The 27,749-nt window shown below is 38.5% G+C and overlaps 1 protein-coding gene across 3 annotated transcripts in view; it reads right to left on the reverse strand.

The window, feature by feature from the left end:
• Positions 1-19,506, reverse strand: part of FNIP2 (folliculin interacting protein 2) — a 35,977-nt gene extending 16,471 nt beyond the window's left edge. The window contains exons 1-11 of one of the 3 annotated variants that reach the window (XM_014943589.1): positions 18,987-19,506; positions 12,326-12,452; positions 8,984-9,118; positions 7,779-7,879; positions 7,625-7,696; positions 6,934-7,034; positions 6,699-6,788; positions 5,514-5,585; positions 4,769-4,898; positions 1,204-1,405; positions 578-666 (exon numbers count right to left, since the gene is read on the reverse strand). In XM_014943589.1, coding sequence (XP_014799075.1) covers positions 578-666; positions 1,204-1,405; positions 4,769-4,898; positions 5,514-5,585; positions 6,699-6,788; positions 6,934-7,034; positions 7,625-7,696; positions 7,779-7,879; positions 8,984-9,118; positions 12,326-12,452; positions 18,987-19,168 — 1,301 coding nt within the window. In that variant the 5' untranslated portion in view covers positions 19,169-19,506. The remainder of the gene's footprint in view (positions 1-577; positions 667-1,203; positions 1,406-4,768; positions 4,899-5,513; positions 5,586-6,698; positions 6,789-6,933; positions 7,035-7,624; positions 7,697-7,778; positions 7,880-8,983; positions 9,119-12,325; positions 12,453-18,986) is intronic. The other 2 variants (XM_014943598.1, XM_014943607.1) reach the window with 2 other exon arrangements.
• Between the last annotated feature and the right edge of the window lie 8,243 nt (positions 19,507-27,749).

Raw genomic sequence — 27,749 nt, forward strand, 5'->3', positions numbered from 1 at the left:
TTTGTACTTAGAGAATCGATTCAGAAATCATTTTGAGAGGGGACAGAACCCATTTATTCACTGCAGTGATTCGATTCCACATTCAAAACATTACAGAAACTCCATCCCACCAAAGCCTTGTCTCTCTCTCCTGGGCTGCCTTTCTTGGCCTCTGGCCATTCCTTCCTCTCTTAGGTACCAAAAATATAGTCTTTGACAGCAACTTTCTTGTCAGTTACCCTGTTCAGCCTCTATGGCCAGGAGCAGACAACTCATCTGCCTGAATACAACAATCAATCCACTCATCTGCACAGGCATCAGCATAAGCCAACTCTTGATAAGATCTGAAAGACTTTAACTGACAGTCCCAGGTACAGGTGAGTGCAACAGAACTGCTTTTACTCTCATTCTGAAAACAGCTAAGCTGGTTCTGCTAAAGCTTTCTAAAAATCATTTACCCAATACCCAACACAGAAAATTCATTCATACTAACTTCAAGACCGACCCTGCATTCAGTTGCTTGTAACTGGAAGTGACAAATAACTTTAGATGGGCATGAGAAGAGCTCTCCTAGTAATTCAGAATTCCATCAACTCACCTGAATTCTCCCAGGGCATCCATGACACGGCTGATATAAACCTGCACTCTTTGGCTGGATTCTGCTATCTTTCTACATGAGATCATGGCCTTGATTAAGAGTTAAAGACACAAAACAGCTTCTTAAAGGATTCGCATTCTTCATCTTTTTAAGCTTCATTAACACGTCAAAATGATTAAGATCTAGCCCCAGTGCTACACAGCCACTTAGGACAGCAATAGCTGCCAACCTCCCTCCACCTCATGAGACCAATCCCTAAAACTAGACATGGGGATCAGAGTGAACATTTTTGACAGAATAAGGGGAAGACAGCAACAAACATCAAAGGGTAGAATACCACCATTTCCACAGTCCCCAAGGAGTCAAGAAAACCTCATAGTGAAATATGGTGAAAAGAAAACCACCCATAGCATAAAACTCTCCATTCTCATTCTGACTAGAAAAGAAACTGCACCTCTTTTTCAGCAAATGCCAAATTCCTACACTGGGCTCAGGCCTACACACGTAAGGAGGGAGGGAAGCTTTAAACCACGCACCTTCTCCCACTCATCATCTATCAGATTCTAGATTACTTCATTCTGTTTGACACTTATTTTTCCACATTAAGCCAAGCTAGTATTCTGTACCTTTTCTATTGCATATTTCAGCTTGTTCATGTGAGATTCAAAAAGAGGAAAGTGTGAGAAAAAGAAATCCTGGAAGTTTCTCTGTGCTTCTTCTTTTTCTGGCAGAGAAAAGATTATGCTGATTGCAATTTTTTTCCTCCGAACCATTGCAGGATTGGAGCTGCAGCTTTCATCAGCCATGCTAAACATTTCTTCAGTGGACCTGTAAGACAGATTTATTGGGACAGTTACCTATGTCTTCTATCTAATTCGTCTTCTATCCATATCTCTCTATATAGCAGAAGGAAATTAATTCTTAGGTCTCTTAGGTAAAAGACTACATAAGACCCTGCTGTCACCTGTCTCTGAACAGACTACCCAACAAAATTTTCAGTTAAGACCTATGTTTGCTCAAATAGGAGGTAGGCAACATCCAAAGAGGCCAGCTCCTAAAGAGGTATGAACACTTTCCTCGAACAGAGATATTACAAGATCCCTCCCTCTGGATTTATTTTTAATGGAGGTCACGAAAAATGAATGGAGACAACACACAAAACTGTTAGCAAAAAAGGTAATTTCAGATCTGTGAACTGCATCCAGCACTCAAACACCTGCCTAGGTGCTCAGCAGTATGCCCATGATGCTCTTGAATCTGTATTGCTGCTCATGAGGGAAGTTGGGAAACATGAAACCTATATTGTTCCAGCATCTTAAGATGGATGTTTTAAGACACTTAACCATGCAAAACAATTTTATATTTTAACTGAAGACAAAATGTCACCACTTAACAGTTACTGTGAAAACACAAACTTAATGCCTACAAACACGAGTGCCTAGCTCAGTTGGATATACTTCAGTTTAAAATGTTTTGTCTTCTGCTAAAAAAACCCAAACAGTGACTATTTATTTTGCAACCATTATTATTTCCCCAAGTTCTGTTTATTGACTTGATAGCTCTGCCACATTTCTTTCAACAGTTATGCCACTTTTCAATATTACATGTGTTGATACTGGAATCAGTGCTGCTCAGTACCTTCTCTATCAGCCTGGCCTGCCAACTGAAACACACCTTCACTAAGTTTGCAGATGATGACAGATGTGGGGAAAATGGTCAATACACTGGAGAGCACTGTCCAGAGAGGCTGTGGAATCCCCATCATTCGAGATTTTCAAGACTCAATTAGACACGTTCCACAGCAACCTCATCTAAATTTCAAGCCAGTCCTTTGCACAGGCAACTGATTTGGATGATATCCACAAGTCTCAGCCCAGGATAAGTTTTTCTGTGATTATACAAAAGGGTAGCAATCTGCTCATCCTGATCCTCCATAAATACTTGCATTACACTGCTAGATATTGATGTTGCTGGATTTAGAAAAAAATATTTTTTTCTTGCTTAAAGTTTCTTGATCAATTTCACTGAAAAAACATCTTTAAAAAGTATATACGTTAATGAGTAAAATAGTATGGTCAAAATCTCTTTTGGAATGAAGTTTAATTGAATAATAGCTTTTAATACACTGAGAAACTATAGGGGGAAATGGGTAAGAACAGACAAGAAAGCCATTAGAACGCAAACGGAGACATTCAGAGCAGCAGCTCATATGGAAATAGCTTGGTTTTGGAACTTCTTTTTAAGTTAAGACTACAGTATCAGTGAGTAGTAATTAAAAGCTTGAAGGCTTTTCATATTAGAATTATCTTGAAATGGAGCCTGTGGCATTTATAGACCACTATGAAGCAATTAACAAGAGGAAAGCCTGAGTGCTAAGCATTAATTCTAAGTTCATTCTAAAAATAAGTAGTTTACAGTTTAATTGGTTTGACAAAGTTAAATATACAGAAGTTTCTCATCATAGAAGTATGAGCCCAGGAATACAGGAAAATCACACAATAAAACCCCAGCAAAAAAATAGCTTGTGGGAAACAAGAGTTCAAGACAAAAACATAACCTCATTTGAACTTCAGGAACTTGCATGCAGAGACAAAAATTCCCAAGGATGTTGGGAAAGGATGGTCAGTCAGCATCTAAGAAACATCACAAGCTTTTGTACTGCTTCCCAGGAACAGAAATTGAAGAATTTAGGTCTGTGAGAGAAGCCTTTTCAATGCTGCTAATCTAGCTTGCCTGCCAATTGCCTACATAGAGTTCCAGCTAGATATCTCATTTTCTTTGAGCTATTGGCCTAAAACATCAGTCAGAAGACTGTAAAATCTTGGCTGTACAAACTGAAGTGCAATTTCTGCTGCCACTGAAGTATTCAACCAGAAGCCTACTGTTTCTCTAGCAAGTAATCACAAAACAAGTATCTAAAGAGGCTTTTTGGCTTAGAAAAAAATCCGATTCAAGAGTAGTTCTACATGGCGGAAATAATAATGTCTTGTTTCCAGTATCTTTCCCCAGGATAGATTCTCCAGTGTGGAAGAAACACAGCCTACTCCCTACAATGAAGCAGCAACCCAAGAAGGCTACTTTCCTTTAAACAATATGTTACTTTGAGGGAATTTCTATTTGTGAAACTGGCTTCTTAAACTGAGCTGAAATTATCTAACTTACCCTAAATGTTTAAACTTTTTTTTTTTTGCATGTACTGCTCTCAGCCTTATTTCTGTAGGAAACTACACTAAAAAGTACTTCAGTTTACTGAAAGCAAAATGTTTACTGGCTTATTCTCAACTGCAAGCATGATTTAGAAAGCACAATTGCTACATTAGCACCACAATTCATGTTAAAAATTATTTGGTGAGAATATCCAGGAAAAAGTTTCAAATGTTGACCCTAAGGAAAGAAGTCTGTTCATAAGGTTTTGTTTTTGTTTTTTACTGACTACATATTTTAACTGGCAGCTTTTAAGCTTCTCTTAACTGAAAACACTGAAGAGGGAGAGAGGCCAAATAGTAGGAATTTCTTGTAGCTCTCTGCTAATTCCATGCTGTCTCTGGGTGCAGGTGGATGAGTACATATGAGCAGATAATCAAGAAACATTTGTTATTTTGCAACTGACAAGGGAAGAATTTGCTTATTAGCTATGAAGTCTGCTGCATTCCATGCTTTGTTATGCCACTGAGCTACAAAAGCTAATAAAATTCCAAAACAGAAGCCAAGTTTTTTTGATCACAGCTCTTTTTATTCTTCCTGTTTTGGCAGAAGTCACATCAGGAACATCCTGTACCAGCCAAGAGAGTCGTCATGGCTATTACTCCAAAATTTCAGTAACTGCTCACTAGTCAGACTTCATCATAGTATAATGTAATCATGGCAGCAGTGCTGTTACAAACCCTTTCATCTCAACAGGATGCACTGCTCCTTCAAATACAGTTTAATTTGCTTTTCAGAATGTGGCTTCAGACACAGCCTATACATTGAATGAAAATAAGTATATTTCGAATTGGGCTCTGCAGTTCATGTTCAGCCAAAACTTTATCTTTCGGCATATTGGTAATCTTATGTAACGTGCACAGAAGCTAGACTGAATTGAGAGCATTTAATAACAGGATTTGTCCTTTTAAAGAAAAGAGGCTTAATCCCTATTTATCTTAAATTACTGCCAAACAGCTGTTGTAAGAAGAAAGGTGCTGCACTCACCATCTTGGAATAATTCCATTCTCTAAACTGGTTGTCTGACTTCGGAGCCAGCGACGTTGGTAGCTGCTAGAAGATGAGCATGAAGAGCTTGGAGATGGAAAAGGAGTGACCAGAAGACTGCTCAGAGATGCTATTAAGAAAGCAAGAAACCCCACATACACTGGATTAGAAATAGCACTGGTTGAATATTTTTCTTCATACTCTAACTGGGAAGAAATTCCCACAAATATTATTCCTGCTTGCTGATCTTTTTCACATAACTTAACTTGCAACAGGAGATACAATTATTTTAAATAAATCTTGCTGCCTAAGGACTTTTTTTTTTTCCTTGTAAAGTCATAAATCTTCCCTACTAGAACGTGCTAAAACTCTTCTTATTCTCATTAAAGGCGTTCTGTCCTAAGAGGTGTTGCCCTCCCTTAACAATAGGCACATCTCCCGGTCTCTTTATCTCCTTTTCCTATTCAGTGCAAAACCATCTTCTCTTCCCCTGCTTTAGGAAAGACCCTAGCCAGTTCTTTCTCCAAATTATAAATTGGTTAAGAACCCAGAAAATAATGTCTGTAAACAGAGAATATCATTACAAATATTCTTGCATCAAGGTTTGGGGCAAAGGCAGAAAGAAAACTGCTTCGCAGATCCAAAAAACCTTGGATTTATGGGTCATAAGGTGCCTATATTTCGGGTGAAAATCTGCAAAGAATTGTAATTACAAAAGTAGGCAAACAAGACAGACAGCAGATACCTGACCGAGCAATGCCGCTGTCTCTGTCCTCATTTTGTCCTCTGCTAGGCATATCCACAGGCGTGCTGTGTGCTAAAACAAACAGATCAATAGAAAATATTACATAACTCACACTATTTGTCAGCATTTAAAAAATGTTTAAGTTTAAAGGTCATAAAACAGCGAAGTTACATCCTGTACCATTACTACAAATAAGCAGAATGGTGTGAGCAGAGGTGGCAGCAAACAGTATTTCCATACTGAGTATCATGTTACTAGATGAAGTTGGTTACTTGCCCCAATCCAAAAATATCTTTAAGAAGCTTAAGAATGTGAACAGTCTACATTATAAAAAAAACAGATATACTTTGAAAATTAGGGCTATTGGTACCCCCATCTTGACTTTTTTGTCTGTGCAAGATTGTCATTCTACACAGGTAAACATAATGAAATAGTCAAATACAAGGTCCATTAAGCTTCTGATTCACTCCCCGAGCAGAGATTTACTATCCACAAAGCCTCACTGTAAGACACATTCAGCCTATGTTGTATTACATTGAAGTGTTAGTAGTGCAGAATTACTCAAATTGTAGAGCATGCAAGATTTGCAAAGGCTGTGAAGAAACTGCATTGATATTACAGTTCACATTTTTGCAATTAACAGAACTAATTAGGCTTAAGATCTACCCACCTGCATGGGTCATCAGTATGCCTGTAAAAGGAGACTTTACGTAGTTTAAAGTGTTGAAAGCTAAAGAAATTGATATTGATAAATGAAAAAAACTTTAAAGCCTCCCAGACTTAGCTCAAGAATTAATTTTGAATGTCTGCCATCAAATTAAACAAAGTAGCAAGAGGTAAGAGAAGACAAAGCTGTGCACCAGCAAGACACCTGCACACCAGCAAGAAACCAGCTATAAGCCAGGAAACATAAGTTCCCTAAGAAACATAAGGGCTCATTTATTATTAAACACTGCATAAAAATACCTTTAAAATTAAACACAGGAATTGGAAAAGATATATTAATAAAAAGCAATTAACTATTTTCTTGGAAGAAATATTTTTAAGTATGTTAGATACATCTGCTGTCACTATTTTAGCCCTTTCTGTTTCTAGAGAGTAATTATGTCCCGCAAGGATTCAGGAGGAGCTGGATTTGTGTGTGCATATGGATGGGTCACACTGTGGCTGGCATTCCACACAAACCTGCAAAGAAAGAAGCACTGCGGATGAGCCGGAGGGGACCTCCTTCAGACACACCCTGCAGCAGTTTGCTGCTACACAGCTGTAACACACCTAGGAAACAAAAGCAATGTAGAGAAAATGCAATGCAAAAAAGTAAAAAAAAATCTAAAGAAAGAAGGTGATGCACAGAAAAAACCCAAACTGAACGAACAGATGGCCTCGTTGTCAGAAAGACATAGAACCTGGAAATATTTACCTAAATTACTTCCACTGCGACAGGTTCCCAAACCATTCTGATTTGAGTTCAGCTTTGCCAGGCTGGGATCTTGGTTGATGTATTCAAAGCTATCTTGCAAGCTAAAAAAAGGGGGAAAAGCCAGTGTTCTTTAAGAACATGATTAACAGGCATTAATACCAGCTTGAGAATTAGGCTCATTTTATGGAAAAAAGAAGGCTGAAGATTAACTTTACAACCAAACTCAAGGACCAGTAAGTTTTCTGAATCTCACATTTGGGATTCAGCTTATTCACATTTGCCCACTTCTGGAAAAAGGAAACAGATGAAAACCAGTATCTCTTCTGTCACTGTTGAAGAAACAGAAGTGGGGTACAGCGATACAAAACTTTAACACATACCTTCTTCACCCTTTTGGCAGCAGGAAGAGACAGAGGCTTTGATGGTCCAAAGCACCTAGCCTCTGAAATTTATTGCTTGTCCTAGACAAATTAAGAAGCAGAAACCCTGAGAGATTTTATTTTTTACACTTGGGTGGCCTGGCTGGGATCTATCAGGAGAATCATTCTCCACAGCTGCCATTTCTGATTTCCTACAAGACATTTCCACTTTGGCTAAATCAAATTTAGAAGCAGTGACAGAAGGACTACAAAAGGAGAAAGAAGGAAAACCAACTGCATTGAACAGAGAAGAAAAAAAAAATTATTCTTACTTATTGTTGCTCCCACTGAAGCTTCCTACCCTGGCTGAGAAGACTTTACTTATCATCAGCTGTGGGGGAGAGCTGAAAGGATAAACAGTCATTTCAGTGAGTCATCAATTCCAAGTGCCTGACAGGAGACTGCATCACAGAAAAGGACACTCACCGTATATAGTGAATTTTCAAGGTGGAGCCTTTGTAACTCATTGCCACTGAGCCAAACATCATTTCTCCAAGCATGTTGACATCAGAGGCTGGTCTGGTGTACTATACAGACAAGAATATGGGAAGAGCAAAATCAATAATAACTTGGCATACTATTTCAATTTCATACAGTGCCATAGTGCCACATTTTCAATGGAGAATACAAGTAAAGTTCTGTTTACCCTGCAGACTAAGATCCTGTGTGGTTCTAACACTGAGTGCAAGTACAAGCAAGTACAGCTGGAAAACATACTGTTTTGCTTACTAGATGGGCACTGTCACCCTCGTTCCAGGGGGACCTTCAAAGACAAGAAAGAAGAAAAAAGATCTACTGCATTTCCAAGGAAATAGCTGAGTCCAGCAACACTCCCACATAGCAGAGTGTTTTATGAAACCTGTGGGTGTTCATAGGACTTAGATTCTGTGGTCTAGATCCCCAAGCACTAAACTGTCTTCCTTATTCAAATAGGTAAATTATCCTTCCCTGCCCTTACACAGAAAGCCTCCTGGAAACATTTTTGATTGGAAAATAAATTGTGAAGACTATGTTCCTAAGTATAATCAGACCAAATTCGTATTTTGTTTTGGACATCATTTTGTTTTGATCATCATTAGCAAATAAGGAGAGAAGTTTGTTAGTTCTGAAGGAATTTGCTTACCTTCTAGTTAAATATCTTTTTTAATCCTACTTCAATCTACATATGCTTCAAGATACATTTTTCTAGATGAAATGTTTACGCTTTTACTGAGAAACAGCCAGAGTACCTAAAAAAATAGTTCTCGTAGTTTCATGTCATAGTAAGACAGACTAAAGGGACTTTTAATATACCACGTTCAACAGCTTCTTCAGAACTGACCTGAAGCATAGGCAGATGTCTTCCAAAACAAGAACAGAATAGGGCTTTTTATGACCTCCATGAATAATAATGCTTGTGAATACCTTTTGTAACTTTTTGAAAGGCAAGACCAAGAGAGACCAAAAGGTTAAGATGTACCCACGTGTTCTTATTCTACAACACTTCAAAACCAGGGTGGATCTCTCAAGGTTAATCTCAACTTGTAATAGACTGGAAATATAACTAGTCATTAAATGCATGTAAATTAAGGCTTTTATATACAAACTTCTTCAGTAAAAAAGGATAAATACAAGCAAGTAATGAACATTACCTGATACTTCGGTATCTGTTCTTTGATGTTTTGCACACAGCTTCTTGAGGGACTATGGGAAGAAATATTGTTGTTCCCATTGCTTGCTTGGCAGCTCTTGGCAGAAGTCTTTACAGAAGCATCCTCTGCCATTTTCTGTGTAAAAATAGAGCAATATGATGAAAACAAAGCAAACATGAGAACTCCAATCTCTAAGTATACCACAGCAAGACTTTTCTTAAACTACTGGTAAGCAACAGAAATAAAAGATACTCTTATTTGGTTCAAGAAATATGTATCAGTTTTAAAAGAATTTTGAAAAGGCCAGCATCAGAGAAAGTGCAGAACTACTCTCATATTTATATTGTCAGACAAGTTATCATAATATCACATATAGTCAAAGTAGTCAAAATTCCACTCGCAGATCACTCCCAATTGTTATTAATTGCCCTCTGTAACACTTGCCAAAATTTATGTAAACAAAATCTCAGCTTATGGGTTACTTACAAATCAATTTCTGTAATCATTTGCACAGTTAATCACTCAAATTGCATATAACATTTTGCTCCCCAACAGATTACAGATTTCTTAAACAGAAGAACAACCAGCAAAAACAAGGGGTAACGCATCATTTGGTAGAATTACCAGGTCATAAAATCTATTTGTTAAACCTGTAAAGGAGTTGTGTGGGGAAAAAAAAAAGCAAGCAAATGAATGCTTAAATTCAGATGACTATTTCATTCAAAGTTTACTCTCAAATACTGTTTTAACAACAACTTAGAAGCAATCGAAAGGTATAAAGAAATTTTCAGAAAGATACCAATTATATTAATACTATTCAAATATTTCATAAAATAAGCCACATTTAATTCACTGGGATTTGCTTAATACAGTTTTCTTGAACAAGTAGTAATGAGTTTCTTCTTTTCTGCTCCCCCCCCAATTTGAATGTTCATTAGATGTCAGTTAAAAGGGTCACATTATTTTGAACATACTTCTCATGTGCACTTGAAATGGTTTATATGAAGGGAGCAAAACTGTAACCTTGCAGCAATAAAAACTGCTTAGAAAGCTTCTTGTACACTCTTAAACATTTATACATTTAAGAGATTAAAAATCCATTAATGTACATATATTTTAGGTATATTAATGCAAACATTCATTTGGTGCACATTGGAATGAATTGTATTTTTATAAGCCTCATTCTACGCCAGCACGGGTGACCTCATTGGGAACGTGCATGTAGAGAGCTTACAGAAAAAACAAGCAAGCAGACAAAAGAAACAGTAATAACCCAGAAGCTAGTAAAAAGCAGTCATAGCCATATTTTGGACTCAGTGCAGTAACTGTAGTAAGTTTTAGACTACTCAAGTTACAATGACAAGATGATGAAATGCACAAAAGGAAAGATGCAGAAGAAAAAAAGAGCAAACCAAGAAAAGTGGAGGAGATGATCTGCCATTTTTTTGAAAAGTTGACAGTGCATTTTTTGAAAGTGATAGTACAGCTCTTTTACAGATTTAAAAATAAGCCTACTAGCACGTGGAAAAAAAAAGTAAAATCCTGTACTTCTGTATTTTATTCTATATTTGCACTCCTTTTGTGCAGTTTTTCCTAGCATAATAGATAGGTGTTTTTTCTTATCTAATACCAATGTGACTGTCATTAAGAGTTTAGAAATGCACCAGTGTCAGCAGTCACATGTTGAATGAGCTATTGGCAAAATTGCCCAAAAAAAGTGGTCTGATACACGCCATCTGCAGAAAGAACTGGAGATTAGATTAAGAACACTGAAAAGAAACATTGTATTAAACAAACATATAGTTAAGTGGAATATAGACCCCCCATGTAAATTTATTGACTACTTTAGACACAATGTATTTGAATATTCAATGTGAATAAGCTTTACTGTATTTCAGTAAAATGGATAAGTGCGCAGTATACACACACACACTTTCTTGACTCTAGTTTAAACAGGAGTCAGTTTGAGAGTCATTTTTCCTTAACTTTAAATTAATCAAGTTTCAGGCTCACTGTTTGATAATATACCAAACAAGTGACCAAACGTTCAAGATCACTTTTAACATGTATGTGTTAGCATGTCATTCAAAGTGCTCTGGCTGTTTTAAAAGGGTACCTAGACTAGTGACTGGCTAGAAAACAGATTATAGCCTGTGTCGTGTGTTATGAGGGAGGTTACAATCTGTTTTACGCAAGTCTCGCATAGAGCTTCTGATAGGACATTTTGTAGTCAACTTTTAAAGTATTCAATTAAGTGGAATAATTTGAGTGTTTATAAAGCCAGAAATACATTTCTTCCTCACATGCTGTGTGTTTTAACCAACTTTAAGACACAAAGTAATGACCTTGATTGGGGGATGGGGGAGGGGGAGGGGAAGGAGGAGGAGAAAAGGGAGAGCAAGATTAAACAGACTAGTCTGACCCATTTACCCTCTTAAGCAGATGATCAGTCATCAGCTGATGATGCTCAGTCTTACTGATTTAGCACAATGGCACATTTGCAGTGTGACTGAAATAGATATTGCTGGTTTTTAAGCATCTTCATAAGTAATTTCTACAAGCCACAATTATTTGTATATAGCCTGTGATTCTACAATAAACCATGCTAGTCTGACAGGCTGAAGCTGCTGATTGTAACAGACTACAAAACAAACAAAAATTTGAAATAATTCAGTGTAGAAGAGAAACACAGAGCTAGGAGAAAAAAAATGAGGAAAAAAACCCAACAAAACTCTCACAAAACAGAAAATACTATTGTTTTACTTGTCTTAAAATCACTTAAGTTTACTCGAAGCATTTGTGTGCCTGGAGACAGCATCTACTCTTGCTTCTATGTGTGTCACCAAAACTTACGTAGCCATATATTGCCATGTGTGAGTCTTGCACATTACAGCACTGTTAGCCAAAGCAAAGTTGTTTTAATTCACATAAAGCCAACAACTTTACTAATCCAAACACCAAAGGAAGACAAGCACGTTTACAGACATGCTAGACATCAGTGGAACAATGGGACTGCACAACCAGAGCTAACAACAACAGGCAATCCCAGTCAACATTAAAAAGGCTAAGGAAATACTCAGTTTAAAGGGGTATAGATTACTTTGCTTGAAAGCAAATCAGTTCCAAGTTAAGTTTCAATACCCTATTTATATTTCAAATACCAGATATGCGTTCATAGGCCTTTTGGAATCCAACACACTCTCGTTGCAGCTATCACAGAATAGAGATCAAGTGAAAGATCACAAGTAAGATTAAGAAGTTGACATTGTCATATTAAAATTCCTGCTTTTGGGAAGGGAAGCAAAAGAGTAGTAGGACAAAAGCAAAATTAGCATTTCATACCTGAACCACAGCTTCATCAATTTTGCGGACTGCTTTGGAATCAAATAAGACCTGTCTGCCTCTCCTCTCACAGTCTTGGTAAACTATCAGGCGGATTTCATTCAAGTCAAACTCTGAAGAGGACCAGCTGCAGATTATGAACACAAGATGTTAAAGTAGCATGCTTACTACTTTGCAGGCTTATTTAAGTGAAGAAACAGGCAAATATATCTTTCATTCAGCATTTACAAGAATCAGGCTGTAACCACAGAACTGCAACCGAAAAGGAATTAAAAGGAGCATCTAAGCCCAGCGTCACTCATACACAGGCAGGTACAGCCGGACCAATTTTCATCCAACCTTTCTTAAAAATTGTCCAGCAAGGGAACAGAAGACTTTGTCTCAGCAACCTGCTCCCATGCTTAACTACTCTTAAATTTACTCTTTTCTCCATACACAGTCTGGATAACCCTTATTGCAAGGCAGGTGTACTATTTTGTGCAATTCTCTCAGCGGCAATAAAGAACAACAGATTATCACCCTCTTTACTACGGCCTTTCACAAACTCAAGGCTTACACCCTCCCTCCTCCTCCTCTCCTCTAAACAACACAAACCCAATTCCTTTTGACCTATTCCTGCCAATATAAGTTATGATTTTTCCAGAGTTTAATTCTTGTAACTGAAAGACAAGGTTTGTGTTGTTCCATTATTTTTCCCCTTCCTTTTGAGATGTTTCGGGGTTTACAGAGCTATCATAAATTACTGAGACTTGATCTCCAGCTACAATGAAACTCATTTAGTAGCTGAAACCAAGATGCCGCTGAGATTCAACTTGAAGCAAAACAACCCTCTGAAGCCAGAATCTGCCCATTCCTTAAGAACAGACCATGGCACACAACTTGCCTCTTTGTGCTACCACAGGAGGCTGAAGAGCACAACTGATCATGGCTGCAATGGCAAGAGACTTTATTTCCTAATTCCAAAGGGATTTGGTCTGCATATCAGAGGATAGAGGTTTGCTTGGCCTCAGGTTCAGCTGCAGAAAATGCTTTTCACACCATGTAGCTGACAAGCTGGAATTAATGGAAAAAAACCCTACTACTGCATAAAGCAGTGTCACACAGCACTGGTGCTCAGTCCTATTGCCTCACCCCTGACCTGGATGGACTGAATCTAAGGGGTAAGAGTACAACTGTTATTAATAGTTGTTGGTTTAACAAATTGCATAACAGACTTCAGTCAAGGCCGGACTGATCTCCCACCTAAATGGATGTTTCATTTAGGAATTTTCCCAAACTATGCCCTACTGAGAAAAAAGATAGACAATTGAGGGAAGAGCACAAAAACTCCGTACAGCTGAAAGACAAGAATTTCTGAAGCTATTTCTATTATTCCATGCTCTGTTGACAGGCATAAATCAATAGTGAGGTAAACACCATCAACTCCTGCTAGAGTCAGTAAGGTAACCATGGGCAACTGCTTTAGGAGCACAGAGACTTGGAAATTTCAAACTTATAATAAGTGAAGCCAGCTTCATAGCTTCTTTGTGCTTCATTTTCCATTTCAGACATCAACTCCCCTTTCTACACGGTTAGAAATACAAGTAAGGCTAAATAGGCATCTTTTTCAAATCTGGAAGACCTCAATCTGGAAGGTCTTATTCTTTAAATACCTTGGGACAGAATAAGCGAGATACTTATCTCCACTGTAAGGCAATCTGATACAAATATACTCTATGTACATAATATACAAGGGTCCAGTACACATCAAAGCCAGATCACAGAACAATGCTAAGGGCTGTTTTGCCACCAACAGTAAGGAAGCTTACTGATGTGTTTGTAACGTGTTGCCTCCAAAATGCTTGGCCAGGCAGATTTCAAGTCTCCCATTTCAAAGAGAGTCACAGCATTAAGATCCCCTGCACGAGATCAGACCTGATACCATTGTTGATAGTTGCCCAACAAAGATCCTACACACCTCACATACACAGAGAGCTGCAACTACACCATCTGTTCTCCAAGTCTGCTACTAGTTTCTCAGCCCACTGCCTGTGTGATACTATTACAAAATCCAGTTACACAGAATGCAGAAGTCACAGCCATCTACAGACCTCATTCTAGTCTGCGGCATGAATCTGATGCTCTTCAGTCCAGATACACCAACACCTCTACAGTTATACAGCCACCTATTTACTTACAGACCTTCTGCAACAGACAAATCCTGAAGTAACTATGCTGCTTTCTTAAAAAAGCCACAGGTCTTCCCTCCTTTTAACAAAGGCACATCTCCCTGCCCTTAATTTGAATTCTATGCAAGAGCAAAGCCTTATTTATCTCCAGGACTGACACAGGAGGATCTGTAGTTCAGGCCACAGGACTGCCAGTGTAAACTGAGAAAGATTCATTTCAGGCAAAGGCTGAGACAATCCAGCCCTGCACCTGCCCACCAATGCTAAGAGATGCTCAATACTCAATTTAGGTTTCCTTATGAACAGGTGAACTCCCACATTCTGCACTAAAGCAAACTTCAAGTTGCTTACGCGGCACCAACTTCTGTACAAGACTTGAACTGGGTTTTATAACAAATGCTAAAGAATCCAATTTAACACCCTGCTGAGACGCCTTTTCCACACAGCATGCTAGAATTAAAGATTGCTGCAACCTTTCAGAACTTCAAACAGATTCTAGTAGCAGACAGCAACAAGCTAAGAAGTTACATAAAATCTATTATACATGGCTTTATGTGACTAATAGACCAAATCTAGGGAAGTAACTGCAGATAATTCCTTTTCCAATACTAACCAAATGTCAAACATATGTTCTAATCAAGTATTTGGTTTCAGGCTTTGAATTATCCAGAACACAGATGCAGTTCCTGCAGCAGTCCTACCCGTTACAGGACAGATCCATCCTATTAAAAACTCATTTGATATGATCAAGCATATCTATAGGCAAGTTATATACAAGCATATAAACCCATAGTCTCATTACCTCCACATGGAATCTAGCACCGGGTCCAAGACAGGTCAGATGACCAGCGATGTTTTTCTCCCAATCACAAAAGCTGAGGAGCAAAGTGCTTACAGCACTTCCACCCTTTATTGTTCAAAGCCAGTTTGTATAACATACAGCCCCCAAAACAGGGACAGCAGGAGTATACAATCATGTCCTACAGCAGAGTGTTGAAGAATACAGGCAGCACACAGAGTCATCGCTCAGCTCCTTTCTCACCCCAAACCTCACTTATCACTGTATCAGTTACTTGCTTATTTACCAATACTGAAAGGCATGCACTTCTTTGTTTCTTCTTCACATATAGTTTTTGAAAAAGACTTAAGATTCTGTTGTACGAAGTATTTGTTCATGAAAAAAAACCCACCACACTTCTGCATTATATAGTTTAACGTTCCTTTAGATGTTAGAAAGTATTAACTTAAGGGTTTGACTAAGAAGAAAAAAAAAACACAACACCTTTTCACTCTTCCATCAGTTGTTTCTAAAAAAACAACAGCCAATTATCGGAAACAGGCAACAGAAATATTTTAGCTTGTCTTTTGTAAGGAAAAAAGGCTCCTATACTCACATACAACCTATATGCATACAAGTTCACCTTGCCCAGCTATTTGTTAATTCACTAATCAGTTTCAACCACCAGTTTGACCAAAGGATATCTATTTCTATCCTCCAAAAATAAATAGTGAAGGAGACACAGACTCTTTCCCCTCCTCCTCCATGCCACAATATGAACTACTGTTAACTTTAAGGTAACAAAAAAAATACTCACAATGCAGTTGTGGGAGATAGGTAGAGGATGGGGAAAGAGAAGATTCTGAAATTGTTATGAGAAAAGCTTGCACCAGAATTTGAACATTATCTGTAACAAAATTATTAACTCCTCCACTTCTGGACATAGAAATCAAACCTTCAACACGCTTACAAATAGCCCCGGATTTCCAGTTGCACCATGTTATGAGATTCTAATGGTCTACTCCATGTCCAATTATAAAAAATATAAATATTTATTCCTCTCAGAAGTGTCCTTTTAGCTCTTCACCACCAGTCCCAACACCCTCTTACTTCAAGTCTCAAGACTCAGTTGTTCTCCTTACACTTATTTCATGAAATCTGAACTGGCAGACTGAAGGAAGCTATGGGCAAACTATATAATACAAGTAGTTCTGTTTATGTACCTACTGCTGCGTTACTTCTGCTAACAAAACTAAGTAATCCCCATGGTAAGCTTTATATTTCTTATGAATGTTTAGCAAGAATAAATGTGCTACAATCACCACTTTTGGTAACAACTGTTGCTTCTTGCAGTCACCTAAAAAAAAAAAAGCCTTCAAAAATAAGTTTCACCAAACACTAACTGAATCATCATTTGCCTTAGCCCCATTTATATAAATTTTCTCATTCTGTTATTACAAGAAAGATCTCACCTGGTCAATTCCTATTTAAGAACCACTAAATAAATAGAATGATAAAAGATCTATACTGAAGGAATACAAATCACTAAGTGACTTATAAAACAAATGTTAAAAATAAAATTATAGTAGGGTTTTTTTTCAGCCAAGTGTTAACTTTCTGCAAAATAACAAACCAGACTTCTGATAACATTACACCCTAAAAAGGTAAAGAGGCAAAGAGACTGGCAGCTACCCGAAATGTTTCACTTTGGCTTAAAAACAATGCATTAAGCTAGGTCCTGCATATTCTTAAAAATTAGCTAAATTAAATTAACATGAGCTTGTGCAGACATTCATATTTCAGGTTAAATGTGGCTATTTTGACCAAACATAACCTTTTGTTATTTGACCACAAAAATAAGGGCCCCACATATCCTTTCTCCCCTTTTTGTAACTATGTGACCCCTCCTATTACTCATGTCTGCTCTGGTAATTACTGGACCCTTCTGTAAACTAGCCGAGTTCTCTGCAGCAGGTAAAGTCTGTCCCAGGACATGGAAGTGGATCAGAAATGTAGCTGTAAAAAGGAAGGAGGAAGTAGAAGGCAATGGAGCCTCCACCTCTTGGTGGCAGTATGAGTTACACTGACTTCATCCATCCTACACCTTTAGGAAAGGGCACAAAGAAAACATTCCCTATACGTTCCAAACAAGCATTGAGGCTAGTAAGAATGTTAATTGTGTTTTCCTGTTTCCAAGTCAGTTTTATGCCTGCTTAGTGAGCTGAACTGACTCCCTAAGGGAAACCAGTTCCAGAAGGATTGGAAAGGCTAAGGCCAGCACAAGGGGAAAAAGGACAAGAGCATGATGCCAGGAAGCAAAGGAAGAAGAGGCAATGTGATTAGGCAACGCGATTACTCCCTGCAGCATCAGCAGTCTGTTTGAACAGCTCAGATTATCTAGCCTCACCCTCAAAGTGGATCTCTCCTGCTTGTGGAAGAAGCTAGAACTAATAAACATCATCTCTAAGTCAAAATAAATAAAATCAAGTTGTCTACGTTCATACAGCTGGAAAACCAGGTCTACTACAGATACTAAACCACTATGGATATTTTTTATTTTTTTTAAATAAGGCCACAAGTTTGGAACAGCTTACAAATACCCTGGCAAGTTTTCTCCCCAGATTCCACATTAGGCTTAAGTTTGCTTTATTTTCTCTTAAACTGGCATATAAGCTACTTTCCTTTGCCTTGTTCAATATGTTAAACATTTTTGCCATGGAGGCAAGATCTCTCTTAGAAGAGAGCAGACTCGTTTGTTTCTGGAATAAAATCACAAAAACTTTTCCCTATACTGCCTCGAATCAGTATTTTTAGTTAAAATAGATCTCCAAACCCTGGTCTTTACAACAAAAGTTTTGGTTCACCTTTATAATAATCAGCATGCATGCAATAACTGAAGAGTTACCTATTAATTCATATTCAAAAACGACTTCAGCTGACCTTAAAAATGCTTTTGAAAGTGACTAACCACTCAGTATTTCAGTGCAACATCTGTAGGATAGAGAAATAAAAAGCCTGAAACATATCTATATATCTATCTATATTTCTCTGTTCCTTCAATCAGCAACCCTGAAGCTAGAATATTTGTTATAGCACCCTTGGGTGCTAGAATTTGGAAAAAAACTGCCCTGAACCATATTTTCAATACAGTTAGTTAGCAGTAGAGACTCAGACACTGGAGACATGCTGGCACACATCTGAAAAAGGTACCACAAAGAAGTCAAAGAAACACTATTCATATTCCAGATTACTTTGATGTAATGCTTGATCTAGAGGTCATTTACAAGCAAAGCAGAGGGTTCCCCTCTGCATTCTTCCTCCACTTCACAGCATTTTCTCCTGTCTGCTCTGCACACTGCTACTACTTGACCCACTAACGCAGGAGGTGGCAAAAAAAAAAAAAAGAGGGGAACTAATTAGAAAACTAAAAAGAGAAGGCAAGATTACCTTCTCTGAAAAGAAAAGCAATTATCCTTCATGCTTTAGTTTGCATATACATAAATCTTACACAGTCAAGATTGTAGATTCAGTTTCAAATAACAGGGAAGACTTTACGGAGTATAAATTACCATCATCAGCAAGAATAAGCTTCTAATAGAACTTTTCCAATTATTTACAAAATAGCCTTACAGGCACATGATTATAAATCTAATGTCAACTAAAAATGTCCATTCTCTGTCAAAAATCACATATATCAAAAAAGTTTCATGCATACCTGTTTTGCAGCAGTCTAGTCACTTTGCTCACACAGCTGACAGTTTGGTCTCTCAAAGGTTTTCTAATCCTTTCATCCAGTTTGGTACAAGAGAGATTATTTCCAAGTAGCACATCGTTGTTTCTTGCTTTTTCAACTTGTCCTCCTGTGCCATTTGTAGTTTTTGGTGTGCCCCCACACATTTTCTTTTGCTACAAATCCTCTTGTAAAGCTCCCTCAAAGAAACTAAACACCCATTGAAGAGATACAGCCTCAAGCAGATCTCTTTACTATAGATCAACCATTAACAATGGTAATTTACCATCAGCTTTCTTCCCTAGACAGGAATACGGTCTGCTGAATTTCCTGTTAGGGGAAAAAAACGCAAACAGATCTTCATATATTCTATAAGCCATTAATGCAGAAAGACAGCTGTAGCTAATGTACTGCTGCAATTATTCCAGACAGAGGAGTAGACATGACTTTCAAGTTCCAGAAGCCATCATAGACTTGCTCTTGCTGCTGTTAGAGTTTTTCCTACCAAGCCTGGCGCAAACCTGTAGCAGATACAACAGCTAATATTGACTTTAACTATGTTTGTTTCCTGGTATGTGATTAGGTAGCTGGCAATTATGTAGTCACAAGACTGAACCATATGGCCTCTTAAAAAAAAAAAGCATAGTTGCTTTTGCAGTGACTCGCCCTTAGTTGCAAGGTTGTTCTAACACTGGCTACAACACCCAGTTAATGGCTCTCATGTGAGCAAGTGTCATCTGACAACCCCTAGCAACCTCATATAGCTTAGGAGCACATAAGAATCTGTCATCATTGCCATATGGTTATCAGTTTTAAAAAAGAAGACCAACACCAAGAAACACACTGGACATTCTGCACTGTAATGCTTTGACTTTTAAGGACAAACAGTGCACTTGGCCAAGAATCTGAAAGTATAATTTTGAAAAGCTTTTTTAAAAAAGTAGAAGGAAAAACAACCACCAAAAAAAGTTTGTCACAGAGACCAAGCTGGTTGATGAGAATTTATAGCCGTGTGCTTATTAAAACAAATCAATGTCAATACTGATGACAAAGCTTCTAATAAAATACTTCTGACCAAGAAAAGTTAAGTTTTTAAACGGAACAAAGGAACCTGATGTTTCTGTTCAGACTCAGGTAATTCCACTGCAGAACAAAATCCTCTTCCCCATGCCTGCTTTAGAAAAGTTATCCATCCATGTCTGCTCATAATTCATGTCTTACATAGCTTTCCTGCCCCCATCAGTAAGATTTCAGACATTTTATTTGACAGCAATAATGTTATTGCCCTCCAGATTAAAAAAGGAAAAATAATTTCGCTAATGGTCACCCAGAAATACAGCAGAGTTAGAAAACACAGATTTCAAAACTTAGTGCTACGTGCTACCTGCTAAATAGCACAACACCCTTCTTCAAGGATTTTGTAATCTCCGTAAACCCCAACCTCTAAACACTGGACAAAAGTCAAGCAGAAAACTGGAGTGTGGTTAGGTTGAACAACTTGCTCAGCTGCAGAGGGAAGCCTACAGCAAGAAAAAAAAAAAGCTCAGTTTCCATTCCCAGAGTAGTGACAAGTACCAGATCACAATCACTCTTCCTCCCAAGCAAGGGGAAACAAGTGAAAAGCTTTGGCCTATTCTCAAGCTATCAAACGATCTAGGAGAGGGTGACTCCTAGCTCTCACCTCATTGAGGAGGACTACTTCAAACATCAGTGCTTCTAGTCACCTTTGAAGTGCAAATGAAACAAGCAACTGATGGCCAGGTTTCTACACTTAAACTGAGATCAGCAGTTGATAACCTTCACTTCTGTTCTATCTTTTCCCCCAACAAAAACTAAACAAAGTTTGAAACATTCAGTTAAATGACCACAATATTGGATTCATGTCAGAAACCAGAACTAGGAACTCCTGTAAGCTCAGTAAATAGATGTGCTTCACAGCACTACCTCATATGTAGATGAGGTCATCTGTAGAATACCAGAAACCCCAAAATACCTGAGGAATTACTATGAAAACCCCACAGAACAGTTCCTGAATGGGGAAGAAAGCACAAGCGCACACATGGACACCCTCTTCCTCCCCGAGTCCAAGGAGCAGATAAAGGAAGAAAGTGTCCTGCTCTCCAGATATAATCCTCTGGGAAACAGAGTTTAATGACTTTTTCTAGGCTGTGTGACAGCATGTCACCTGCTCTGTTTGTAGGTCATTTCCTGTCCTTCATCCCCACTGCAGGACAATTGCCTAAATGATTTCAACTCAAGGTAATACTTTAGCAAGAAAATTTGGGGTGGGGGAAAAAAGAAATATATACGATCTAATTAAGAATAATTTTCTGTATGTTACAGTTGCCCACTAAAACTTAAGCACTGTTTTCAAATCTAACAGAATATTTGCAGAGCCCCCCACAAGGTTTTATTTTCTAAACAGGTGTTAGAAGCAGGCTAGAGAAGCATAGGAAAACAGAAAGTTTGAATCATACCTGCTGTTTCAATAAGCATTTGTTTTTGCAAAACATACACTTAGCAAAATTGATACACAAAAAATGCCTACGACCCAGACATTCAGGATGAGTGCCAAAACACATTTAAAGGTGAAGTGGAATCTATTTTGGATTGCTTAATAATGAATTTCCCTCTTTTATTCTGTTGAATAGCTTCTATAGAAGATGTGGGTCCTCTTCTTTCCTCCTAATTCTAAGTATTTACCCTGCATTGCTCCTCCTCTTTTTAAAACCTTGGATATGCAACAATTGTGCTGATGCCACACCACATTCTTTTTCCACAATGATTTAAAGTAGTCCTAATATGGTAAAGCACTATTAACCTCAGATGAACGACCTTGTTCAAGCATGATACATAGTTACTAGTTGCACACAAGTCAGGCAGGATACATTGCACATTAGTCATACAACCAGTGAAGGAACATGTTATTTGCAGCACTTCGCTCAGTTTAGATTTTCCTGTGGAATGAGATTTGGTGGAGAGAAATAAAGTTCTCTGTATCAGATCACTGTACAGAAAGACAGAACTGTCTTTAAAAAAAAATATATTACTGCATGAAAAGCAAAACAACATTAGATATATTTACTCACTGAAAGGTTAGAATTCCGCAGATTCCCTGCTTAGGGAAGGAGAATATACTGAATTTTTGCAAAGTTGACAGTGTTTTTCATCATCTTTGTTGCTAGAAAGCAATATCATCACACAGATGCACAAAAAAATGACCACAAAACCCACACACACCTGATAGAAGCTAACAGACAGATCTATACAAGTTAAAGTCACCATAAATTGCACACATCAGCTTTTCACAACCACCAGGAACAGCCGATTAAACCAGTGTTTCACAACTCAGCCAACTTTCTTAAGTTTGGGTTCACTGCTCATTGTCTTATCTACAAGCCAGAAGTTTGGGAGCTAGGTTTCATGCAGTGTCTCAGTGGTAATTTAACACACACAAAAACCTAACCAAACAAAAACCCCAACAACAACGTGTTTGTAGTACCATAAACGGCACAGAGAGTGCCCTCAGTTGCTAGCCCCAGCAATGGAATTCCTCATTAGCAAAAAAAAAAAAAGATCAAGATTTGCAATTGGTAAAACATGCCAGGGGTTTGTTCATTAAGAAAAGTGTTTATTTTTGTTAAATTGGGCCTTTAAAACAACGAAAGGTACCTAGATCCATCACCTAGTCCTCTTCTCAGTCCAGAGAGCCTTGCTTAGTCTTAATCAACTTTCCCCCTTCCATCCTCACTTTCCCCCCTAAGCCCCGTAGTTTTTAACGGCCAGGAGAGCTCAGTTGACCTAAATTAAAAATATTTTACGGAAGTTGTTTCATAGTAATAATCTTTATCATTTCAAAGAACTGAAGGTTTACTTAAGTTTTTAGGGTTTGGGGTGTGTTGTGTTTTGGTTTTGTTTTTTTTTCCTCCTGTTTATCTTTTTAAAGGCCTCTCCAGTAACCAACTTCCAGCTTTCACTGGAGCCCAACAGGTTGAGCCAAACAGCAGCGAGCGGTGCCGGGTCCAAGTGTGTGAGCCGGGGCACGGGCTGTCTGTCCGGCCGGGCCACCCCAGCTCCTGCGGCACGCAGCACCGGCTCCGGCCTACCGCATCATTCCCCTGTCACTTGTTCCAGCGGCGCCATGTGACTGGGCCGGCGTCCAGGAACACGGTTACTAAATACAGACACTGCCAAGGCACGTCCGAGAACTGCCTCTGCCAGAAAACGAGATGAATAGAAATCTCTTATCCTACCAGCTTTACTGCCTCTGCCTTCCCCCGGCTTCCCCTCGGCAGAAGGCAGAGCTCCACATTGCACAGCTGAAGGAGAATTTTGAGCAACAATGCGAGGCAGACTCTGGTACTTACAACACCGTACCGGCTCTTGTTGCATTTCAGCGCTGTATGAAAGTACTGACCGATCTCAGACCTTAATATCTCCTATGTAAATGAGCAGACCAGCACCAAGATCACCGCCACACCTTAGGGACGGTACCCTAAGGCGTGGGTTTGGTTGCCTGCTCTTTCCTGTTCCTTCTCCCTCTTCTCTGAAGCCCTATTTTTTTTAACTTATTTTTATTTAATAAAGAAAAAGTCTGTATGCAGCTTTCAAGTCTCTGTTCAAAGGAGTAGTTTTAGAATATGAAAATAAAAAACACGACTAAAACAATATTATTTGTTAGAAATAAGTAAACACATATTAATGCCAGCTGATACAGAGATAGGAACGTTTGATGTTCAACACTCACCACCCTCCTTCAATTTTTTTCTAGTTAGCTGAAAAATACTGCTGTTGCAAAAATACATATAAACACCAAAGTAACTAAACACACCTGCATATAAGCAGAAACAATTTCTTTACAATTTTCCTTCACTCCTGCGATGAAAATGCTACATTCACAAGAGGGCTTTGTAAACTTCAGAGGACATGGCATTCTCTCTCAGGCTTTACAGCCAAAGTAGTTTAGGGTACTTTCCAGGGGTGTACAACCATTCCAAATCCCCTCCTCATCCTTGTTCTGAACACACACTCCCACCACACAACAGAAAGCTCTCAAGCAGGGTTAGAGGCAACTGCTACCCTAGAACTCCATGCCCTTCTTCCAAGGGACATTTCTTCAGAAGGGGTCAGTTTCAACTAACCCAAAAATGCATATTCAGCAGCATAATTTCCCTAAAAACCAATAAAATTAAGTTACCTGGTTCTAGGAATCAAAGTTATCAGGTATGGCTCTCTAGCAGTGTTGAGAGCTGAAGTAGCCCAGGATTTTTGATCAACTAACAATATTTGTGAGCCTCCTGTAAATGGTTATGTTAAACTGTTCTAAGAGAAAGATGGTTTTTGACTCTTTAAAAATAGAGATTGTAACTGAAAAGTTAGTCTGCAATAATCAGGAAGGGAATGAAAAAACTACATATGCTGAATATTTATGAAAATTTACTGATTTATCCAACTGGTAAGGATATGGGAAAGAACACATACACAAGAAGCCATGCTTGATCACCCAAAAGTTGCTATAGCATGAACAGCTAAGTCCATCGCCTCTGTCCAGATGAATGCCAGGAAATCCTGACTTAGATTGAATGAAGTGATAACATGGACGGATATAGCGTCAGCTCCGGCATTTTTCACTGGTTATAGCCAAAAATATGTTTTGCTCCTCTTGTTGTTGTTATTATAATTTGTCTATTCCATCCAAAACACTTTTCTTAACCCTCTCTTGTAGACAGTGTGGAAGGCAGCTTTCCAGTAACTAGCACTGAATCTTGAAGACTTACATGCATTTATTTTCAAGTTTCACTGGAAAGGGAAGGAGGAGCCACATCTTAGGACCCCGTGCAGAAGATCAGGGTAATTAAATCACTCATACCATAATACCTTCTCAATGAAAAACACTACACACAAAACCAACCAAACAAACCACAGTCCTGCAGGTGACTGGCACAGGCAAACCTAACCTTGCTGCAAGACACTATGCAAGAGAGGTATGTTGTGTTTACCACCAATTGCGTAGGACTTTGAATGTATAAATAGTCATTAAGTTATGAAACAGCCTCCTCCTTAAAGCAGGCCAACCGCTCTAACTACTCACATAGGATCCTAAACATTTTCTCAAAAAAAATACTGGTATTGTATTAGACGTAAAAGTTTATACTGCCAGGTTTAGACACGATTTCAGTTGACCACACCCAGTAACATGCTACGATTTGGCTGCCAAGTAGCAGTCTGTCAATCATGAAATATCCCAACAAAAAAGTAAGTCACAGAAAAAGGGCCAACTGCAGCCTTGTCATGCAATGGGAAAATGCTTCACACATTGAAGAGTCAGTGATAGGAACAAACTAAAATTTCAGTCAGCAAGCTTACAAAGCAATTACCTATTTAGACAAATTTGAAACATTTCTCCTCGTGAGAACATAAGGATTGGTCAACCTCCTTCAGTGTTCCCCAGTAAAATACTGTACAAGAAAGTTCTTTATAATGGACCTGACTTTCTCCCAAGATGAAGGCTACCAGAGCAGACTCACTAGGAGCCTTTTTAACAATTACAGATTCAGGACAACTTCATTAAAAAACAAACAAAACTCTCACTTTCTTTTCTAGTCAAAACAGGGCCCAAGGATACAACTGTAATTCAGTCTATACTCTCGCCAACTTTTAGTCCTTCAGTAATGCAAAGGAAACACCAATGCTTCAATCAGATTTCCAGTTCACATGCCAACACCACATTTCAATACAAATATACAATTATTTCTTTAAGCAGTAAACAAAGTTTAACTCAGAGGTTCAAGTCATCTTTTATATTCCACACAGGTGTATTTTGCTTACAAAGACAGAAATCAGGCAGATGTAGAATCAATGTGTACACAGCTTCACTGGTTTGACTAATTGTTTTGAAAAACCCACATCCACTGCAAATACAGTGTTCTGTTCTCATTTCCCTCCCCACTGCGTACCTACCCCTGGACCCATTATCCAGTCCAGCGAAACACAGGCATTTTACAGTTACCAAGTGCCACCATAACTTGGAATCATATGTGAAATTATTTTAGTGCTTAGTAAGCGTGCTATATATCCACAGCCAGATGTCATAAATATCATCATAATCAGTGAGGGTTAGTTTTTCCAACTCTTTAACTTGATGTGATTGAGAAACTCTTTTAACAGCTGGTAAGGCAGAAGCTGGCACACCTGAAGCTGGCTACCATGTGAGAGCAACCTTCCTCTAGGCTAAAAGCCAAGATCAACTAAGAGCTCAGATGCATGTCACTACAGTTGTCTGCCAAGTGAACTGAAGTGGTTACCAGTTCCCAGCTCTTTATTCCAGTCTTCTCAATACAGCTGAGGACTGGAACATATAAGTCCTCTGTAACCATTTATGCATGAAGTCTGACAGCTCAACACAAGCTACTGCAAGAGATGTTTATATCATTGACCTTTGCACAGATGACTGAGGAGGGCTCCAGCACTCTCTATTCTATCAACACTAGCGTGGAAGTGACAAATGGCCATCAATTTCAGCACATCACGGGAGAATCCAATAGCATCCTGTACCACTGCAGTCATTTGCCAAGAGCAGAGCCTTTACACACATGGACTTACCCCACTGTGGACAAAGTGGTTTCTGCACATAACTCACTCCTTCCTTGTGTCTGCACTGGAGGTCACCAACCTTCTTTTCCAGCAGCTTAACAGGTCTCTGCCCAACTTGTTTAACCCAGGCATGTTAAACAAGCCAGAACTTCAGAAACAAAAGGCCCATGTCCTTTCCTATAGCAGGATTTGTTTTAAAAAGCACAACCCATTTTAGAGTGCAAGTTAGCGCATGGAGTGTTAAATGTGAAGATTTTTAGGTCATTTTGTGGGAATGTATAAGGAAAAAGCAAGGAAAGATGACAGATAGAATCACTCGGCTTATCAGCAATAGTTGGGACAAGCTCATGTGCCCACACAAAAACAGAAGACAGACACAAAAATTTGACTCAACCTAAGCTAATTATTTTGAGTTGCAGATTAAAAAAAAAAAAATCAATCCCTGTCTTTTCCAAACCACAGAGGGCTTTAACATTACAACATTACATTGTGTAAAATGATCCACATTCAGTGAAGGAACAACAATTTAAGAATAACCTGTTTAGAATTATGTATTCAACAGTTTGTAGATCGTTCTCTCTGGGGTTTCCTTCAAAAACAGCATCTGATGAACTCTGTTCAGATTTTCAGTACCCCTGAAGCTCTGCATTCACATATCCAGGCCCAAAAGTTGAGCAATTTCAGGTATCAGATAATATACAGATTCAGAATCCAGTGCAAAGACTCCACACACAAAACCAGAACACTGTTTCCTTTCATAAAAGTCAGTAAAATTCATGACAATAAAAGCTAAAAGCTATTATGCAAGAAACTTCTTGACTTCATTATAAAATATAAAGTATACTATACTACAGTAAAGTGTTCAGATTTCTAATTTGAAAGTGCCAATATCAAATTCAGCCTGTTAGCACCTCCTTTAGAAAAGTAAATAAATATTGTCAGATTGTTTACTTAATCCAGCTAATTTCATTAGCATGCATGAAACTCCACTGAGCACCTTAGAGGACAGAAGTTGAAGAGTATGGAACTGAGGTGAGAACATGCTGCAGAGAAAGCTCCACACTGATGCAGTAATTACATCACACACCCCTCAGGTTTCACTTCAGCACAGTCTATGGAAGGAAAGTCATGAGTCAGTTTTAGCAGCAGCAAGCG

The sequence above is a fragment of the Calidris pugnax genome, unplaced genomic scaffold (genome assembly GCF_001431845.1).
Source record: "Calidris pugnax isolate Ruff unplaced genomic scaffold, ASM143184v1 scaffold15, whole genome shotgun sequence".
Taxonomy (NCBI): domain Eukaryota; kingdom Metazoa; phylum Chordata; class Aves; order Charadriiformes; family Scolopacidae; genus Calidris; species Calidris pugnax.